Source organism: Nilaparvata lugens, chromosome 3 (genome assembly GCF_014356525.2).
Source record: "Nilaparvata lugens isolate BPH chromosome 3, ASM1435652v1, whole genome shotgun sequence".
In the NCBI taxonomy this organism is placed as follows: Eukaryota; Metazoa; Arthropoda; class Insecta; order Hemiptera; family Delphacidae; genus Nilaparvata; species Nilaparvata lugens.
Genome location: NC_052506.1, coordinates 80,835,707 through 80,859,044, shown reverse-complemented (window position 1 = coordinate 80,859,044; position 23,338 = coordinate 80,835,707). Strand labels below are relative to the sequence as shown.

The following is a 23,338-nucleotide window of genomic DNA, read 5'->3' as shown; positions in this document are numbered from 1 at the left end:
TTTCCTTATAATTTCCATGAAAAAACTTCAATATCATGGTAGTTTTTCCAAGGGTGATACATACATTATCTCCAGGCTTGTGCATGAATGATTAAAATTGATGTTTGATGATGGAGTGGTGAGTAAAATGTTTTTTTCCTACAGTTACCTTGAGAAGTGGCCATTCCTGCACTGATCACAGAATGCAAAGAATCACTTTTCCACTCTAGTGCAGGAAAAAAATTTTCTGCACTCCAGATTTGCAACATAGCAACACAAAATAGTTGGTGGGTTATATGGAGGATTAGTACACAAAAACAAAAATTAAGTTGGTAACAATGACTGTGGTTAGATTTAGATAAGAATAATTTCAATGGCCACCCTACATTTCTGATAAAATCCCAATCTAAAAATCCAAAACAAGAATAATGTTCATCTAAATCATAATTGAATAATCATTGTTTACAAATTCTCATCATTTAATAATAAATAATAGTTCTTTTCTATTGATAATTATTATTTCAATTGCAAGCAATGAGAAAAGTAGCAAATATACATTATAAAATTCGAATTTTGAGGTTAAATGACTACCGTTCGATATCCATATAAATAAAAAAACATAAGAATACTACAATAGATATTCTCTGTTGTCTATGTTATTTTCATGAATATTTTTCAGTTTACTTTGAGCATTTTTCTCGGTAATTTGAGCAAAAGTCTAAATTTCTGAATCCTGTTTCTGTAGTTTTTAGCTGGATGAAACAAACTTAGGTACAATTCTTCCCGCTAGGTTGCACGCTTGTTGGTTCAGCCATCTTGTTGTGTTCCGCCATCTTGCAGATCGGTTCAGCCAATCAGCTGTTGGCATGTAGTTTGAATGCAAATTTTTTGTTCTGTTTTTTTTTTCTGATTCTTGAATGAATAAAAATGAGAACTTTGGCTGAGAAATTTCAACTCCAATTGGATTATTAATTTTTAAATGAATTAAGGTTGTTATTAATAACAGCATCACACACACAAACTTTTGATGGATTTCAGCCATCATTTTACCCATAATCATTTAATCAACCACTCATCATATTCAACGGTAACTGTAGGAAAAGTTCAATGTGAAATACATGAGCAAAGTTCCTCTGCTGCACTCAAGAAGCCATTCCGCCCACGTTTCTTTCGGTGCAGCAAACTGTCACTTTGCGCACTAGTTGCACAAATAACTATAGAAGAGTTCTGAACTACCAGGTAAGCAATTGTAAAACTCATAAATGTTATTTGGAGGAATTGCTTCCCCAAGTCAGGAGGTTTGTCTCCCATCAAACGATTACATTTCTCTTAATTTATCTTATAGTCCAGTCAAATGGTCCGTTTCAGGGAACAGCCGAAAAATATTGTTTCTTGTCGGTTTTATAAGTATTTTGGTGCGCTGAATTCGAATCTGCAATTTTCTGACACGCCAGAGGATGGCTTTACCCCTAAAATCACCTGAAACCTCAAAATTTCAACACTCTTTCCAAAGTGCTGAGAAACCATTCTCTACAAAATTGAAGACAATAAAATTTTCAATAAGTCGAATCGTTGCACAGGATTCCATGATCTCTGGTTTTGGAACTAAACATTTTCAGAAGAGGGGTGTTGGAGCCAGCTCTAGTTTTCATTTTTCGTTTTTGAATTGGACGCGCGCTCCTCGTTCAGTTCGTATTTCTTTCACTTGAGTGCGTCGCGCTCACTAGCCGGTAGATTTTTTCTTTCTGTTCAGTCTCGCTTTGAAATAGCTTGCCTCGAGTCGGGAATTGGTAATTTTCGTCTCTCATTCCCCAGAAGAAAATCGTTCTTCAAATTTATTATTTTTTCGTTAATGTTAAATCGTACACCGTAAACCTACGTTTGGAAGAGTGTTTGCCAAACTCCCTTTAGTTGAAAGTTTTAAACAATTATTTTTCGATTGGAAAGTTCACCGATCTATAGTCTTTAAAGACATTGTAAATATCTCGTCAGAAATATATGTGCAACGTTATATGATGGAAGCCGAATTTACCAACTGTAGATGACAATTAAGCTTGCCTTTTCATCATCCTTGATTCATCTCCTACCTCGGGGACACCTGAATACCTTACCTGGGAGTTGTAAGCTCAATAATATAAATATTACAGTAGGTACTCTGCAGATTTTCGGTGAGTTGTTCTTTTATATATTCATTGCATGTACTTGTTTCTGTAGAGATATCACTTGTTTCTTTTCTATTCAATACAGTCCACTTTACATCAAAATTATTGATTACCAATTTAAAATCAATATAAATTTCTTAAAGTTGAACCTTAGAGTTTACAAGGGGTATTTCTCAAGGTTTTTTTGAAAATTCTGGAGACTGACTTAGACCTTTTCACTGGACTATAAGCAATAAACTATGTTGTTCTCTCACATTGGAGTACACATTGTAAGTAGTAGGGCCAGGTCCTTTACAAGCTAATATATAGTAGGAGTAATTTGTACTCATTAATGCTTCAACAGATGCTGGACAGATATCACAGGAGAGACACTTTTCAGGTTGCGATCCGTCATCTTTGATCACAAACAAATGAAGGCTGTTCACGTTTGTCAGATTAGTAGCAAGATAGTAGCTGGAATAAAGAAACAAAAAACTTTTCAATTTTCCAATATTATCAGTTGTTGACATAATTTGAATACTGAAGCATTCCCACTGTTATTGCAATAAACAGTATCAAACATTAATTATTTTGTCAAGTTTTAATTATTTTGCTTCAACCAATAATCTCGTTCATCATCAAAGAGAGGCAACTCTGATAGTATAGTATAGTGCATTCTCTTATGTAATATGATTAGGCATGAGTGTTCCAATAATTTTCATCGAAAAATATGAACTTTTTATTGGAACTATGTAATAAATATGAACTTTAGTAACAAAGAAAACATTTGTTGAAACAATTTTTGAAAAATTATCAAAATTTATAGGAGTTATGATAAGAAACATGTATGGCTGTACTACACCCCAGTGTTGAATTAGTGTATAATAATTTCAGGTGTTATATTCAAAGGGTGCTACTCACTTTTAAAAAGATATTTCTCGCCTGGGAAGCCATTTTTTGGTTGTGATTAATAAACTAGGTGATGTGTCTAATATGGGTATGTGACAATGAGATAGAGTCCAAGAATCACAACCAAAAAATGATTTTCAAGCTGAAAGATCTCGTTGTGAAAGTGAGTTAGACTGTGATGATAATAGAAATAAACTGCTATTCATTGATTATCTATTACTATGACTATTATAATTCCAGCTAGTTAAGTAATCCAAAAAAGATGTCAAGTTATATTTTTAATAATTATTGTATACTCTCTCTCGGAAGGGTGTTCTTCAAATTATCTCTACCTCCATGTTCATTATCTATTCCTCTTACATTGAGAGTTCTCTCTTTTACAATTGAGGGTGCTTACCCCCACCTCCATAACTTTGGGGAAATACCAGCGTTATCTGCTAGAGTAACGGGACTCTCTCCCGGCAACTGAGAAGGAACTCCGCCTGTGTTTTCGTCACTCTTCTCCTAGACTTCTCGGAACTCGCAATCGTAAAGGTGTGCGGAGAATCGAAGTGATTTAAACGGTTTAGTGAATACGCGTGTGAAAGAAGGCTGGCGGACGGAAGACTACCTAATGCTCTACCGGAGGATTGCTGTCTGGGGACGATACTTAAATTAAAACCGGTGAGTCCGTTCCTTATGGAAAACTAGTTAAAAGGGACCCTTAGGTCAAAATCCAAAGTCTCACAAAATGGCGGCCCGCGAACATGGACTTTAGGAGGGGCTCACTGTGAATAATTTTTAATTATAAATAATCTCCTGTTGAAAAAGCCTTCAGTATTTTCTTAGTAAATTTTCCATTTAGAAATACTATCAGCATATTAATTTACCATGATTCAGTATTAATTTAGATTTATTAAAGATTAAGTTACCAGAGATAGAATTCACCATCCAAAAATTATTGAATTTATTAGAATTTTTTATAGAGCACACCTTACCGAGAGAGAAGTTTACGCCTTTGGGATAAATTAAGTAGGCTATATCTGTGATATTCATGTTAATCCAATTAAGATGATTATACAGTATTATGATTGACTAGCAGAGCTCTACGATCAATAAAAAAATTATTATTGCAGGTCCTATCCTACAAAAAGCCTGCTGTTGTTAATATTAAAACATAATACCTATTCTAGTCATATTGAATTGAATTTAGTATTAAAATTCTAAGGAAAATATATTATTTTCATCATCAATAAATCGTAGTTCTATGATTAGACATGATTATCGCCGATCTTGTCCTGCAAGAGCTTGCAATATAGTTGTGATAGATTCAAGGCTATTCCAAGGATTTACGATTGGAATATTGAACCAAACTGCGATAAGTCTATAATAGAATAATTATTTTAAGCAGACTTTATATAAATAATTGATTTTTATCATTCATTAGAAAGTTTATGGAGAGTTTCTTGGAAAACTTTATAAATAATATATCCTAATTCAGTATTATAAGGCCATTATTATATAAATAGCCTTGATAATTATTTATTTTATGTTAAGTAGCCCTATATTACTAATTGAGGTATTGTTATTCATTGAGGCTTCATAATATTATTGACATATAATGATGAATATCATGTTTTATCGAGATCAATGCTAATATCTATCAATTGTAATATGATATTATAGACCTTGTCGTGATAATCAATTGATTGACAATATTAATGAACAATCATGACTTGTTGTGCATACTTCTATCATGCAAAGATTATTTATTTGGATGAAGATCATAATTCAAGTAATGTTTATCAATGCCAATTTCATTAGCATACTATAAAGCATTATAACATTTATTATCAAGGCTTATGATAGTATATTTTCATTGAATGCTTTATCATTCACTGTGTTGTTATTTCACAAGAGCATACTACTACATGTTGGGATTTTGAACAGCCAAACGTACAAACAATGCAATTTAAGGTAATATTTATTAATGCCGGTGTTATTTAACTATATTGCCAAAATTGATAATAATATTTTATTGATTGATTTTATGAGTATCATGGTATCACAATATGCAAATCATGGTAATGTGTTTGTTATTTATGCCAATATTTTCAGCATATTATTATGAAGTGTTGAATATTATCAAAACTGATTTCAATATCTTATTAGAAGTTCTTTCATTGAATATTATATTATTTTATAAAACCTCAATACAGCAAGTTTGGAAACATTACAAAACCAGATATTGCGAATCGTGTTAATGTTCTTCAATCTTAGTATTGTTAGTGTATGACGAGGTATCATAATATTATCAGAGTTCTTGATAATATTTTATGGAATGTTTATTTGTTTAATGTTTTATTGTTTTATAAGTGGGGCATATTACTTGCATTCATGTGGGATGGAGTTTTTGCAATATCTTCTATTCTAATCAAGCTTTTAATTAATGAGCAATAACCGTTTTATTTCCGTCGCTTAGTATAATCATCGTCAATCATCGTTGACTGGTTGACTGACTTATCTTATCAGCTATCCCACTTCACTTCAGTTGGAGACTTCTTCGTTGTTATCTTTGCTGTAATCTTTGCTGTTTGCTGTTCACTTTGATTATTCTTCATCTTTGGGATTGTTCAATTATTTGAAGTGATCGTCATTTGAGAAACATGGGGAACGGATTGACCACTGACGTCAGCACAGCCGCGGACGACTCACCCGGCGGACATCCACGGTCTAGTAGTCCGACGTCCACGCAAGAGATCCAACAACGCTGGCCGTCCACTCATCTCGATGCGGCAGTGGCACTTCAGGAAGGAGCGTCGCCCACCAGACTGTCGGCTGCAGAAGCTTTTTCTCCACAGAGGGACGTCACACTGGCGCCTCCTGATGATAAACCATCTTCTCATCGCAAGACTACCGAGATAGGAGCTCAACAATCGAATCAATCAACTTCACCAACCATGGCAGATAGTATGCTGGACTTTTTGAATGAGATACGCGATCAACGGAGAGCGCATCAGGAGGATCTAGAAAGAAGTCTGACCAAAATATTTCGAGAAGCACATGTGGACATGAATACACGATTGGACCGTATGCAGGAAAGCTTTCATTCACAAGTGATAAGCCTAGCTGAAGTTTCACAGAAGGAAGTGATTGGAAAAAATGCGGAAATTGGAAAAGTTATTGTCAGTCAAGTGGAGTTGACTCAAGCGTCAATAGAGTCTCAAGCTTTAAAAACAAATGACAACTATATCGCCCTTACAAACTCTGTGGAGGTTGGAGTGGATTTAACTACAGCCAGTCATAGTCTAGTTATCGACTTGAAAGTTGAAGAGATAGAAACAACACAGCTAATCACTACTATGGAAGATGATTCAATCCAAAGGGAAGTTGAGTTGCTAAAACACGATGATTCAACTGCATCTACGAGGTTGGAGATCTCTACTAAAGGTCGGGATGTATTTCAGCTGAACTTCATAAGCCAACTGCAAAGCAATCCTTCGGTATTTTTTGAAAAAATTGCACTTGGACAAGAATTGTTGATCGAGTTTCATCCTACTTCCGATTCCCTTCAAAAATGGAAAAAGGGTTTCTTTCATCTTCGCACGGGGCCATACACCATTGCTCAAGCATCCAGCCAAGGTGATATCTGCAGGGTGATGTCTGTGGGCGCTTGGTCTAACTTCAGGAGGATCTTACTCCACAGGAGGCTGTTTCCTTTCAAGATTGCTGCTGAATCATTGACCTACCAGAATCGGAGTGAAAATTCAAATAAGTTGGCCATTTGAAGACCTTCTATCCTGGAGAGATCTCCACCGGAAATGCAATCTTTGACATAGAGGCCTCTTCATCACCGTCGTCGCGAAAGTCTCTTCACTTCATGAATCATCAACCTACTACTCACATGGAATGCAAGTAATAAAGAGTAATTTGTATGCAGTATGCTCATATTATTGTTATTATTCATATATTTAATTATCATATTATATTATAAGCCTATATGTGAATGTATCCCAAAGGCGAATTTATGTTATATTTCTATGTCACCAACTTGAAAATTGTCAAGTTGTGTTGTGTCTCCTGCTGCCCATTTAATGTATAACACGTTAATTAATTGTGATATATTTTTCATGAACTTGAATATCATAATATTCACTATTCGAGAATATTTTTCTTAATTGAAGCAGAGCCTATTTAATGTACTCTATTCTCGATTTTTATGTTCTTTAAATGTTAATCATGGTGCAGCAGGATAATGTGAACATTTATGTAAAATATTATATGTCTTTCTTCATGTACCAGTGCAGTTATCAGCACCTTAAGTGCGCTCCACTGTTAGGAGTAGCCCTTCTGGTCTTCAAGACAAAATATTTTGAAGCTATATTCCAAATTCGGAACTTGAATTTTCAAATTAAACTATACAGTTTTGCATTGGATAACTGCACAAAACGTTAAATTAACATGCAATGCACATAGTCGCATGAAAGGACAATTTTGATACTAGCTGATCTTGTATTCACACTAATTGAAAAATATTATCAACACAGACAAAAAAAAATTAAATTTAAATTAAACGTTAGAAAAAAAAAACACTAGCAGCAATGTGCTGTTAAAACAAAACATCAAGTTATTAAATCAAATAACAAAACAAAAAAAAAAAATTTTTAACAAAAAATTAACCAAAGAAAAATGTCTGTGATATATTGTAAACTAACTCAGTATTATTATTGTTATTAGCATTAAGATTAGTATTAGCATCATTGTTAAGATTATTATTATATTTGTTAGATATTATTTAAATGTACATTATTTGTTATTATCAGCATGCCTAACTGTAAGAAAAGTGAGGAAGTTACTAGATTTGAAGATAAACACAGCTAATTAACCAAAATCAATTTGAAAGAATATTATTCACAGAGTGAATGCACAGCCGGCCAATGAGATAATCAAATTAGAGAGATGAAACATGAGGGAAAAATGAAAGAATAGAACCAAACACAAAGTGAACACATGAAAGAGAAAGTAAGAGGTACCCAATTTAATTGACCAGGTTGTCTATGGAATGAATAATGAACACAGATATAAAATTTGCAAACAGTTATAATTGAAATTGGAGAAATCAAAGACAAATTAAGTGAGTCAGAAATGTGACATAATGCTCTAATTGTATTCAGTTTGTAGGAATTGCTATTTGCAATCTTATGTGGCATCACAGATGTTGTCATGTTGGAGATATTGGAGTATGGCGGGCCAGCAAACTTAGTATTGCATCTTCTTTGGTCCTCCGGGCCAGATTATTATTTGGGATTTTCTTTTCTTTTTTTTTAGGTGAGTGGGGCTTGTTGCCCACTTCACTAATTATTGTAATTGCTGTGGAGAGAATTCCACTTGTAAAGTCGAAGGGCTTGGACCCAGGCTTACATTATTTGTACTGATGGTTGATTGTTTCCCATTGGGTACTACCATAATCCTAAAATATAACAGTGTAGTGTTGGAGATGCTTGGCTAGTCTTGCTGCAGTTGACCCGATGTGAGGGCTGAAATGTGCTGTATGGGTGAGAAATTGGCAAGACCTTGAGACTCAACCTCTTGCAAATTTGGGGCTTTTATGTGACATCACATTTCATAAGCGGGCTGGCATAGCTCAAATTGATAGTAGCGAGCAGCAATATCGATTAGATAAGATGCCAGCCTGCTATTACTTCGGTTCATACAGCTTTAATTATAATAAAAATTTATTTCAGTACCTTATTATAGCTGTCAATATATGTCAAGTTATATTTTTAATAATTATTGTATACTCTCTCTCGGAAGGGTGTTCTTCAAATTATCTCTACCTCCATGTTCATTATCTATTCCTCTTACATTGAGAGTTCTCTCTTTTACAATTGAGGGTGCTTACCCCCACCTCCATAACTTTGGGGAAATATCAGCGTTATCTGCTAGAGTAACGGGACTCTCTCCCGGCAACTGAGAAGGAACTCCGCCTGTGTTTTCGTCACTCTTCTCCTAGACTTCTCGGAACTCGCAATCGTAAAGGTGTGCGGAGAATCGAAGTGATTTAAATGGTTTAGTGAATACGCGTGTGAAAGAAGGCTGGCGGATGGAAGACTACCTAATGCTCTACCGGAGGATTGCTGTCTGGGGACGATACTTAAATTAAAACCGGTGAGTCCGTTCCTTATGGAAAACTAGTTGAAAGGGACCCTTAGGTCAAATCCAAAGTCTCATACTAGTTACAGTGAATGTAATTCGAGCTTACTTACATCAAGGAGCGTTTAGTATCATATACAACAATTGAATTAACAGTTCTCAATCCAGATGTTAACGGCTTTTGAACTCCGTTCTCTACGATGGTCAAATGCTGATAAGTTCCAGCTTTACCTTGGGGTTGAGGTAGAATAATTGCAAAACATGACGCCGTTTTGAAATAATATGTAGGGTAATGAATCCATCCATTAGGTTGTTTGGTCTCGAGAATCTATAAAAGTCGAAAGAAAGTATTATGCTAGTCAGGTAGTCTAGGATGTATCTGTACTGAATTACAGGGGCTGAATAATCCTATTTTCTCAAGGCATCATAATGCTTCTACCAATTTATGCTACATATCAACTATGCTGTAACATGATATATATTCTTTGTATTGCTATATCTATGATGCTAAAATGTATAGTCTTCAAATGAGATGATGACCTTCAAAAATCTAAGAATATTATAGTACTACTACTACTACTACTACTACTACTACTACTACTACTACTACTACTACTACTACTACTACTACTACTACTACTACCACTACTACTACTACTACTACTACTACTACTACCACTACTACTACTACCACTATTACTACAATGACAACGACGATGACGACTCCACAACGATGACATGACGACGACGTTGGCGACAATGATGATGACGACGACAAATATGACAACGACGACACTACTACTACTACTACTACTACTACTATGACGACGATGAAGATGATGATGACAATTACAATGACAACATAACTTAGATACATGCATTCATCTCTATCAGTTGAACACTCTCATATTCTCTTTTCTCTGACACACTCTCGCATGCCCTTATCATTTCTAATTCAAATATTTTTTATTTCTTCAAGTATATACAGTGATATATTCACAGTGAAAAACTCAATATTACAGAATTCCTCCACAAAGACTAAACGTCTGCATGTGGAGGAGAGTTCCATAGACAACACAAGCAGTCACAACATAGAATAATTATGAAAGAAAAGATACACTGCAGAATAGAATAATAATAATAATAATTGATTGAATACAAACTCAAATAATAGTGAAATAAGGAATAATAAGAAATATCTTATTTAGAAATAAAATCCAAAAAGAAAAATATTAACCAAACTTGGGATTGATTTTATTTCTTGTACAGGCCTAGAAATCCCAGGGAATGGAGGAGGCTGTGAGTTTGCATCCTGTATTTATTTTATAATGTAATGAAATGATAGAGGGGGAAAAATCAATATTTTAAATCCTTTGATAGTTCTAGCTTTTTGATAGTTATTGGATATAATGTGAGTGGAGCATTGCTTCAGCTGCCTCCCAGTCAATGTGATACAGCCATCTGTCCACACCCCTCCAGTATACGGCTAGACTATACACCTCCGCCCCTCTCATTTCATCTGGCAAGTTTCTATATAAAATGTGTGCCAGGTAAAATGAATTTGACAGCTCTGACCCATGTGTCAGTTGTTGAACATCATAAATTATAGTTGGACCTGTGGCGAGTTTCATATTGGAAATTTAAATTTGTTTCACCGAAGATCTGGGTGCACCAAATATGCTACCCTACCGTGGGTGAATGACCTCTCCAACATTCAGTCTCAGGGTGGTCATTAATTTCGAAGCTTTCTCCTCAATTTTGAGTACCTATAATATTTCTTAGTAGACCTATTTAGCATTTCCAGGTATTATAGACAACCAGAGGATCAGAAAGGACAGGCCCATTGTTAGAACGCATGCATGAATGCATGCATAATTGTGAATGGGTAGTTTGAATGGCATGTGGTAGAACGGCATGTTTCGTGGAATGATGACTAGCATTTTCAAGCATGGTTCTTTCAACCAGGAATGTTAGAAAGTTGAACATGTGGTAATAATTAAGTATTTCGACGACCATGTGACAAAACTAGAATGTTCAGAGGTCAATGACTTAAATTTCAATTGAAATTCAAAAAGCTTTTGTAATTAAATAAATAATAAGATATCATAGGTTAAATCACTTACATCACTTATTCCATTCAATAAAGATCACTAAAAATTTGTAATTTAGTATTAGTTGGCCTAATATAAATTGTATTTGTATACCGGTAGTTCATATACTTATGAGTATTGGGTAGGCTGCTTTTTATAGTTTAGGGTAGTGCACTACAAATAATTATGTATAAAAAGACAATGAATATAATGTTACTAAGTCACATTTGAATTTGATTTGATGTATTCATCCTTATTCTTGTATTACTTTTGATGTAAACTATGTATTTAGCTCTTGTTAATTTGATGTATTTATTCTTATTTTTGTATTGCCTTTGATGTAATTGATGTATGTTGCTTTGATGTATTTTTTCATCTCATTGATGTCATAAAAATGTTATTGAATATGAAAAAGAGTAGAGAGAAGTATTAATTATTGTATGCCATGTTCATGAATCAGTTCCATAGCTGAGAGTCAGGGAGAAAAAGTCATTTTATTACAAACTCTAGATTATTTATTATTCCTCTGGAAGAGAACTGTAAGAAATAAAGTTTGAAGTAGAGTCCCCAAAATTGTTAAATACTGGGAAGAGAAATATTGGCAAATAGTGGTGGTAGTCACAGATCCCTTATGGAGAGGAACCCCACATATGAGCGACAGACAGGTCGACACATTAGGCTATATATGGAGGAATGAGAACGTCCCAGGCCAGTCTTGAAGAATCAGTTATTGAGAGGTGTCAAGTGTCCTGTGTTCAGGTATTCTCTGGGATTAGCAGACAGCAGCATCAGATATCACAATTCATAGGAGAGTGATGTGATCAAGCTACAGTAAGTCTTATACTCAGTTTTATTTTCAACACATACTAGAATTTCAATTTTTGATTTGTGACACCACTAGCCAGAAATAACAACAACCTTCCAGTGTCCTTTTTAAAGTAGGGTTTAATCAATTAGTAATTTCAGAGGGACAGTTCTTTATTCAATTTTTAGATTCCAAATTTATTTTGAAGTAGTCTTTTGAATTTAGTTTTGAACATTTCTTTAAATATATAAACTTTATTGATAATTGTATATATTGATTTTAATTCATTTAATAAAAAATATTCTAGTAATTTTGAGATTTCATCTTACTTATTCAAATTCATCAATTGATTATATTTTTGATCCAGTTTAGTTTTTGAAGCTATTTCCATATTCCATTTTATTCCATTTGTAAGGCTTCTCAGCAGTATTTCATTTTCATTTCATTCAGTTTGATTTGAATTCTCAATATAATTCAGCAAAAACTTATTGATCTTTTGTTTTATTCAACAAATCCCGAATTCACGACCCAGAGTAAGAGTTTCAGGTTAATTTTATTTATATTTTACCATTTTCCTGGTGTTTATCCAGGAACTTTCATTTCCCAGTCGAAAAGACTGGGTGGCGCCCAAAAGAAGCCATATATATTGGCAGATTATTTATTGAATTCAATTAATTAATCCTTATTTGATTATTTTTCAAATTTTGAGTTACTTTACTTAAAGAGCAAGTTGACAGAGAGTTCATGGGTTTTATATTTTTTCAAGTGAATTAATGATGTTTTGATAAAGATCCGTCTGATATTTAGAACCGGGAATTCTGAAAAAAAGCAAGCTATTTAAATAAGCAAGATATTTATGACCTTTTTTTAAAGATTTTTTTAATAATTGCTCTCTGTTTGACTGCCAGTGGTTCCAAGAGTGTAGAGGAAACACCCACCCAGGTCAAGATACCATACTGGATCAGCGACTGAGCATAGGTGAAATATACTCTTCCTACAGTTACCTTGAAAAGTGACCATTCCTGCACTGTGATTCACAAAGTGCATTCCTGCATTCCTGCACAAAGTGATTCTTTGCGTTCTGTAATCACAGAACGCAAAGAATCACTTTTCTGCTCTAGTGTGCAAAGTATTACTTTGTGTACTCCAGATTTCCAAAATGGCAACACAAAATAGTTGGTGGGTTATATGAAGGATTACTGCACGAAAACAAAAATGTTGGTAACAATGACTGTGGTTAGATTCAGATAAGAATCATTTCAATGGCTAGCCTACATTTATGATAAAATCCCAATCTAGAAATCCAAAACAAGAATAATGTTCATCTAAATCATAATTAAATAATCATCATTCACAAATTCTCTTCATTTAATGATAAATAATAGTTCATTTCTATTGATAATTATTATTTCAACAGCAAGCAATGAGATAAAGTAGCAAATATAGGTACATTATAAAATTCGAATTTTGAGGTTGAATGGTTACTGTTCGATATCCATATAAATGAAAATAATAAAAAACATAAGAATACTCAATAAATATTCTCTGTTGTCTATGTTATTTTTATAAATATTTTTCAGTTTACTTTGAGCATTTTTCTCGGTAATTTGAGCAAAAGTCTAAATTTCTGAATCCTGTTTCTGTAGTTTTTAGCTGGATGAAACAAACTTAGGTACAATTCTTCCCACTAGGTCACGCACTTGTCGGTTCAGACATCTTGCAGCCATTCCAATCAGCTGTTGTATTTTGAATGCAAATTTTTTGTTCTATCTGTATTTTTTCTGATTCTTGAATGAATAAAAATGAGAACTTTGGCTGAGAATTTTCAACTTCAATTTGATTATTATTTTTTGAATAAATTAAGGTTGTTATTAATAACAGCATCACACAGACAGACATTTGATGGATTTCAGTCATCATTTTACCCATAATCAACCATTTCTCATATCCAATAGTGACTGTAGGAAAAGTTTAATGTGAAATACGTGAGCAAAGCTCCTCTGCTGCACTCAAGAAACCATTCTGCCCGAGCCTACGGCCCGGGGTCCGGCGTAAACGTTTCTTTTGGTGCAGCAAGCTGTCACTTTGCACACTAGTTGCACAAATAGCTACTCCTACACTGATCCACACCCATCACCTGGCTAAGCTCAGAGAGGGCAAATAATAATTTCCTGAGCCTAAATTTGACACACTGAACATGTTGCCCCCAACTCAACTTGTAATCAATATTATAACACCCAAGTATCTGTAACTATCAACTCATTTAATAGTACTGCAGTCACAATCCTGCATCCTTGCGTTCCCACAAGAGTGCATTTTTAAAATTATTGGGCCAGGATCAGCCTGGTTTCTTGTTACAACTGGCATAAATTTAGTTTTGGTGTCATTGACCCTTAGACTGTTGCGGGCGAACCAATTTTCCATTTTGGCAAGATTTATTCTGATCTTATGAATCCTGCTCTGACTGTTCATTCAATAAACGATAACACAGGCATTGTACCCTAGTAGGTACAACATGGGTATTGTGAAGTATTTTGTGAAATAATATTGCCCAATCATTATCTGATTCCATCATACATAATCAGAGTTTATGACCATTACATCAAATGAAATTCAGCTCTCCATTTAACGTTAATATTGATAGAGACTGAATTGTCTGATACCTTTTGACATTTACTGGTTGTGACGTCACACATATTAGTAACAGCATAGTTCTGAATGCGATTGGCCCATGCAACAAACACATTCTTTTCATCTGCCCAGGTCAGCTGTACAGCAATGTTCTCCCTAGAATTTTAGCGAGCAAAAACAGTTTATTAGTTTCTTTTCAACAATGTTTTCTCTCGTATTTGACTTCTTATTCTAGGCATTGAGAAGTTTTTGGCTAATGCCTGTTGTCTCTACCCAATTAGGGTGCGTATAGACACAGTCAGTGGTCTCAGGAGACAATAGATATAGGTAAATCTTTACCTATAGGTAACTCTAATACAACTCGAAAAGCCTGAATGCTCTCTGTGAACACACACTATTCGTGTCAGAGTCATTGAAACAGTTATTACATTATAGATTAGCACAGAGACATTGCAGTGATTATCAGTGGCGAAGCTACCTATAACTAAAAGGGGAGTCTAGGAACACTAAAGCTTACGGCTTACTTCTTTCAGAGCTGTATAATTCAACAGATCATTACACTCATCCATTGTATAGTTATCAAGAAATAAGAAATTTTGCTAAAGGTTCAACAAATTAAAGATAAAATTCCGGAATTGAAAAAGGATTTGGTTTCATTATTGTTGAGTAAACCAAAGCAAACCGCCAAAACCGAGTTGTAGGTTAAGAAAAAGACACGAGCCACAAACCAACTGATTTATTTGAAATATTGAAATCTTCAAATTTTGAAAAGCATCGATGTTTGAAGTTGATTGCTTCGATGTCGACCGTTGGATACATCGAAATCTAGACATCGATACGGACGAAACTCGAACTATGAACACAGTTGTAGAGAGCTGCTGAGAGCCTAGACTCCAAGTCCTACTTTGTAGCTATGGTGCTACGTCACGTTGTCATAGCAACCATACAATACGCCACGCCCATTATGAATGAATTGAGAGTCTAATAAGTAAGAGACTCATCATGTTGAATGAATAGATAGCCAGTCGGCTCATCGGCTGTCGGCCAGACAGAGAGCCACAAAACAGTTTGGAAGGCGGTCTGGCCAGCTCTTATCCAAGTTTGCAATGAAATATATGCGTACTAATAGAAAATAATATAACCACATCAATCATATTTGATTTTGGGGAGTCTCAGACTCTTAGATTTCCCTTTAGCTTCACCACTGGTGATTATGAATGAATGAATGAATAACATAATCATTGAAAGAAATGAAACCAAAGTGAATGTAGATCATTAAAACCAATTGCACCAGACTATTTTTCAACTATTATTATTATCATTGTCTATGCAAAATTCGTGTGATTATACAGAGTTGAGTTATATGTATGGGAACCCCTCAATAAGTTGAAGAATGCTGTAGATATAATACTGCCGCTTCCAGGATAAGTTATTGGTCAAATACACCACTTTTTGACATACAACTGAATTTCAAACCCTCATAAGGGGGTGATTAAGGGGTTGTAACTCGAATATTTTAAATGTAAACACCCATTGTGTGGTACATCATCCTAAAGGCCTTTTCAAAACAAGGAAGATAACATCAATCAAAATTTTCTATGATACTTGTACCCAAAATGGCGGCTGATTGAAGTTTTAGTTTTCAAAGAAATGAGGGGTTGTAACTCAAATATTAAATACTCATTGTATGATATGGGAACATGCCAACTAAGCTCCCCGACAGTAAAGCTCCCCATCAGTAAAGCTCCTTTTGAAACCACTTCCGAGGGAATCTACTGTTGGCGTCAAATGAGCTCCTGAGAAAGGAGCTTAACTGTCTGGGAACTTAGTTGTCCTGAGCAATGAGTAACCAGTAAGGAATTTGCTGTTGCTGAGACTAGTTGATGCTAGCATGCAAGGAGCTTGGTTTTTGTTTGTGTTTTGCATTGTCATTCAAGAAAGTTTAGAGAATTTGCAGTGTCAAAAAATATAAATCATTGTTACATTTGTAAAGCCGTATTTGATTTACATACGCCCAGCTGGCAGAAGTTGGTGGAGCAAATGAGATTTAAATATTTTTTATGTTTTTGCGAATGCTGAAATAAAAAAACCTTATGGTTCTCACCAGCTCTTCAAGGAGCTTATACAAAATTCTTCCATCAATTGCTGCAAACTGCTGCTGCTTTAACAATCGGCAATCCTTACCGCTGCTCCGATTGACTTCACAATTATGGATGGTGAAGAGGTAGATAAATATAAAGGTTCTAAATATTGCACAAGACAATATGGTACTGACACCAATCCAACTCGCTACCATCTGACAAAGGGCACAGCAGTGTGAGATAATGCAGAGTGTGATCAAAGACGGTATTTAGTTAGAATTCCTCATATCAACGTTAGTAGACAGAAGGTTGATCACTCGCAGGTGTAAGATTCGAAGTGGTGTTGGGGAATGCCAGCGTGACGTCACATGTAGTAAAAATGTGATAGAGTAACCACACTGAGCATACAGTTTATTCACTGTATCTTCAAATATATCGTCGTTTAACCGCCTCAAGATTGACCTAGAACTTGAAAATTCTCCATACTTATAGCGATTGAATCACTGATTCTAATGATGTTGTTAAATATTTCAAGTTCATTCAACTTGTATGAATAAAGTTAAGTTGAAAGTTTTTCAAGAATCTAAAAACGTGACACGAAAAAGTTAATAAGCTGGAAAAGCGTTAGTAGACAACGTTATACTATTATAATTTCAGATTAACCCATAAAAAATCTTGATAAACCAATGCATTGCAATAAACCGATCCCAATAAATCCGCAGAATTTCATTCATATAAATGCACTGAACACATGCTGGTATCGAGCACATGTTAGTAGTGGTGTTTTGAGAGAGCTGCCTATCCAATAGAAATCGAGGGGCATGTTCAAAATGGCGTCCCCCTTCCCTAGTGTAATTTTGTCCCCCACCACCCCAACCAATAGGAAGAGGCGACGGCCATTGTAGCAGGTGTCCATCTGTCATCTCCCCAACCAAGAGGTTCCCCTACCCAGGAAGTGCCCCCGACGGCGGCGGCCATCTTTGTTGTAGCAGGTGTTCTGACATCTGCCCCAGTTAACACCTGCTTAATTTGCATATTAAAAATATCCCCACATTTAAAATCTTTAAAATCTTTAAACTCTCAAACTACTACTAATCTATTTCCCAGTCATATTTTTTTCTTTTTTTTCCTGCATCACTTGGTCACCTATCACTGAACATTCTTTTCAAAAACAACTCTTGCACCTGATCAGAATTCAAATCATGTTGTACAGCTTCACTCATGTCAAAGATGTACCTCTTTTTTACATATTGTGCAATCAAATAGTATGAAAAGTTGAACAACTGTTCATTTAAATATTTCTGAAAATCTTCACCTTTCATAATCATCTGCATAATGTCATCTTTCAGCTTTTGGTGAGAAGCTGAATTTTTTTCATCAAGTTTCTTTTGCACCTCAGCCAACATAATATTGAATGTTGATTCTAGATCAACTACTTTCAAATTATAATCTTGCCTGTTAATAAAGTTAAGTTTATTTTGTGCAATTAGATTGTCTTTTAATTCTTTCAATTTAGTTTCTAGCAAATCTGTATCAACATGTTTTAAACAATTGTTTTTACTTTGTTGTTCACATAATGTCTTCAATTCGTCTGATTTCTGATCAAACAACGATCTACTAACATACTTTAGCTCAATATCATCACTAATTGATTTAGACAATGTTTTCAATTGTGAATCGAAATACTGTTTTTGTTGTGCTATCTCCTTCAATATATCAGACATTGAATGCAATTTACTTTCAAACACTTTTTTAGTAATTAAATCAGACTGTAGTTTTTGGAATATACTAGTTGATATTGCAAGTAATTTGCTGTCTAAATATTTCCTATCCACTAAATCAGATGATTCAGTTTGCAATTTAGTGAATATATTTGTTGATATTTCAAGCAATTTACTGTCCAAGTATTCTTTGTTAACTAGCGGTGATGATTGATCAGACTGTAGTTTTTGTATTATACTACAGGTAGTTGAAACTTCCTTTAATTTACTATCCAAGTATTCTCTGTTAACTAGCGGTGACAATGGATCAGACTGAAGTTTATTGAATATATTTGATGATATTTCAAGTAGTTTATTGTCTAAATATTCTCTACTTGCTGCCACTAATGATGATGTTGCTTCTGCTGCTGCTGCTGCTGATTCACAACCACTGTTTAAAACTAATGGTGCTGTTGTATTAAACACATGATGTGTCCTACCAAATCGATCTATTGTACTACTCACTGCAGTGGTGGCGGCGCTACTGCCCGACATCTCTATTCTTGTCAAGTGTTAAACACATACTAACGACTAAAAGCAACATTGCCACCTAATATAATACCACTTTCTTTCAGTTCTTCAATAATAGAAGCTATTTCAACTGAATGTGATCTATTTCCCGCCTGCTGTGATGAAAGCAGAATATCTAATCTGTCTATCAGTTCATTTGGATTATCCCAGTAGACATACTGTCGACTAGTAGATTCATTTCTTATAAAACCCATACCACTAACAGCCGCTGCATCATCAATCCTAGATCTTTTTCTTTTCCTACTACTACTCGATGGAAATAAAGATTGAATAATTTGTGATTTATAGCCTGTATTTCTCTTTACATAACCGCATCTATCTAAATGAGCAGCGGTAAGCTGCAATATATTACGATATTTTCTTAAATCACGTTCTGTGTACAGTTTCTGGTCAGGCTGTTTTTTAAATAGAAGTTCACACAAACCAACTGTTAAACGATACTTATTATTATTGTCGATAATTAAATAACCATTGGCAATACTAATATCCTTTACACCCATATAGTATTCATTTACTTTACTATCATAACATATACCATAAGATATACAATTATTCATTTTTTCATTATGAAATTCACGTATATACTCATCAATAAAATCCACTGTTATTGTGTTTTATTCAAAATATCACTTACATTAGATCTATTCAAACCCTCATCCACATCCATTTCCTTGCCCATATCTTTCTCCTCCTCCTCCTCCTCCTCCTCCTCCTCCTCCTCCTCCTCCTCCTCCTCCTCCTCCTCCTCCTCCTCCTCCTCATCGTCCTCTGATTCTTCTTTAAGTCTGCTACTAGTGTGTGCATGTTGTACAAGTGTATCTTTCAATTGTTTTAGTGGATTGATAATTGGTTCTAATGATTTTTGTCTAATCGAATCATTTTCCCTAATCATACTAGTTAATGATCTATGTTTATTAATAATTGACTTACGCAAACCTTTTATCCTGTCAATTACTTTACTAGTATGACGATGATGATCACGTTGCACTAGTCCTCGTCTTCGTCCTCGCCGCCGCCCTCCTCTTTGTTTCTTTCTTTTTAATTTAATTTTACGCATATTGCTAGTAGTAGAACGATAATTAGTTCTTTCACCTACACTGGCTCAACAACAAATGATGAGAATTGACACATGTCAATTGGTGCTATACACACTTGGATCAATATACTTACCAAGACAATTACGATATTTACCAGCATCTGGTTGTGCCGGGCACTCTCTTTAATTCAGGCCTTTTCCCAAGTTATAATAGTAAATTTAATATGCAATAGACTAGAGCCATTATTGTAAGTGAGTTAGCGAAATAAACTATTTTCTCTCTCTATTATGAACGGCCATGACTTCGAGTTTCCCATGATAGATATTTAAAAATTGTGGCTCCGAGTCGTCGAGGAATGTAGATTATGGAATTATCTCTAAAACTTAGCCTTCTTGTCGCGACATAAAATGCAATAAGTTGGAAAACAGCAAGCATTGAAATTATAACAAACTACCGATTTTGCAGTTACTATTTGGTCCAAAGGCTCTAGAAGGCACTCGACGATTGGTCAAATTGATTCTCTTCGCCCAATAGGAGACCTGTTTCTAAATACAGTAGTGGGGCGATTCCCCAGCCGACAGACCAGATTACGTTTCGGAGGACACTCTGCTAGGAGCACTACGAGAGTAAAGATGTAGTCATTATGTTTCGCCCTTTTTGGGCAAGTTTATGAGTTTATATCATTTTTAGTTAATGTAGGAGCTAGTTTTATTTTTATTAAAGTTTAAATTTTCTAGTAGTGCCATGTCCTGAAAAGTTTAATTGTGTTTCTTCATCATGTACGAATAATTGTTTCTTCAAATAACCGCTAAGGTACATAAACTAAGGTTAAAATATAATTTAGGGAAATTAATTAAGTGAAACTTCAATCAAAAGATTTTATCAACAAAGCCTGTTATTTTTCAAGTTAATAATATTGATTGAGAATAATCCTTTTGATTTTATTAGTGATGGAAGATACTTATAATTTTTTTCTACAGAAGTATAGAAAGTTTTCAGTTACGTTACATTTGAGTTATTGTTCCTGGAGATATATTATCGTAGAGTATTGCTGAAAGTCAGGAAGATAGCCTTTAAATTGGAATGAAACTTTTAAGATTATGTTCATATTGAGTTTATGACATTTTTTAATTTATATTTTTCAGACTCTGTTTTCTTATGTCATTAAGGCTGTCGAATGATTTAGTAAATTTTTTATGATAGAAATCTTAATAGACGAAGAAGAAAGTTTTTCTTTTCCAGGAAATTAATATTAATGAATGTTCAAATTTTAATACAATTTAAATTATTTTCTATGTGTCTACTAATTTTATTTAATTAAAGGTGAATCTTATAAGGCAAACATTATCTTTCCTTAAAGTGAAATTTTCAATATTTTTTTCTTTTATTGTGTTATAAAGTGTCTTGTTTTATTAGGTGATAAATTCATAATTTCAGTTGATACTAGTTTTTGGACTTGTATTTGTAGGTAAATCAAATCATAAACTCTGGAATGTTCATTTTTAATTAAGGTTCTGAGCAGTTTTGGGCGAATGCCCGTTATTTACACTTGGATTGCGTCCTAAAGTTCATAAATAATAAATAAAATAAATGTTGGCTAGCGCACAAGTTTCCAACAATACTAGCCGAGCTACTATATGAAAAATTATATTTGATTTTGCAAACCAAACGAAAAATATCATAAAAGTTAACATCATAATTAATGAAGTATTCATTTTTCTAAAAGCATTATATTAATTTATTACGAGTGTTTTCATAAAGTTGCATTGTAGATTAATGACACTCTGGCAAGTAAATTTGTTTTAAATCTGTTAATTTTGAGAAGGAAATCAGAACGTCAAGATAAAATCTAAATTAAATAACAGAATAAACTCCTGTTTTAGCTTTTGATGAATTGTAGGAAGAGTTAGAAATTAATGCTGTAATACATTTATTTACAGCGGTTCATGTGTGTCCCCAAACCAACTTCTTGTACTACCACCCCTTTGGTTCCGCAACTTTATGTAAAACCGCTTCAAGACACCCGTTCAGACGACAGGTCTAGGGACGTAAGAGGACGTCGCCGTCAAGCCAAATTCAACCGGTAAAAGCTCACCGCCAAAAACAAGGTACTGTAACCCCGACGATAAAGCAATGTACAAACCAACGAAAGTGCAGTGTAGTGAAACAAAGGTTCATTCGAGAATGTCAATCAAAAGTGGGGATTCAAAATTATTATGAAATGGGTTATATGGGTTACTATCGACGAAACTTGGGTTCAACGGGCTTTTCTTTCTAGAGTAATTTTATGTTGAAGTTGATTATTTGTTATTTGATGACTGATATTGTTTGGTTTTGTGACATATTGCTATCTAAACGGGGATAGTAATGCGCCCCCGAATCAGATGAAGAATGTCAACAAAGTAACATGAAATTGTTGTTTCTGTTGTTCGATTTTAATTGCCAATGTTTATTGAAACTGTTTGTATTTTTCAATTATTTCAAATTGTAGTGATTTTCTATAGTATAAACCTATTAAATCAGGCATGGCAAGATTAATTGAAGTTTTCTTGACTCTAGCCCGTTCACCTGCATGAATTAAGTATAGACTCAGGTATTTTCTAGATGTGCCGGCCTATTTCTAAATTCTAAATTTTATTCAAAATTGTCTTCTTAGGCACACAACTGCGCCACTCTGCTGTTGTGAGATATTTAAATCTCTGGAATTCAAATTTTCTAAAAAATCAAATTTTTCATAACTTACTCTAATCATACTAGATCAATTTTTCTGAGTCTATACTTAATAATTCATCCTGTGAACGTGTTAACTGTCAATATTTTAGGTTTGGAGTTGAATGAATAATTTATTGTTGCTACTCCAATTTTTCTGAAGTTTAAATAATTGTAGTTGAAACAGGAAAGTTATTCAGTTATGTTAAACCATTAAAATGATAATCTTTTGAAGTGCTTAAAGATAAAGTCAAGTATCATTGATGCTTAAGTTGAAAGTATTCTGAAACTTCATATTGAAATTGATCATTGATATTGAAAGGTTTAACGTTAGAATAAAAATGAGTAGAAGAAACTAGGACATGTGAGAAAAAACTGATTCTAAGTGCTGAATGAATTTTTTGTATTCTGTAATTCCGTGAATGATGATAGAAATTATTGTAATGTCAACGTACGTATTCTGGTCTCACGTCTGGTAGTTGAATATCATTATAGTAGTAGTGAAAGTGAATATTGAGATTTTAAAGGTCAAC

General features: G+C 34.2%; 1 protein-coding gene across 1 annotated transcript in view; it reads right to left on the bottom strand.

Moving 5' to 3' along the window:
* LOC111054238 (venom dipeptidyl peptidase 4-like) overlaps window positions 1-23,338 on the bottom strand; it is a 139,977-nt gene that overhangs the window by 51,611 nt on the left and 65,028 nt on the right. The window contains exons 8-10 of the mRNA XM_039424759.1: window positions 14,720-14,843; window positions 9,275-9,489; window positions 2,396-2,594 (exon numbers count right to left, since the gene is read on the bottom strand). Of these exons, the coding sequence (XP_039280693.1) occupies window positions 2,396-2,594; window positions 9,275-9,489; window positions 14,720-14,843 (538 nt within the window). The remainder of the gene's footprint in view (window positions 1-2,395; window positions 2,595-9,274; window positions 9,490-14,719; window positions 14,844-23,338) is intronic.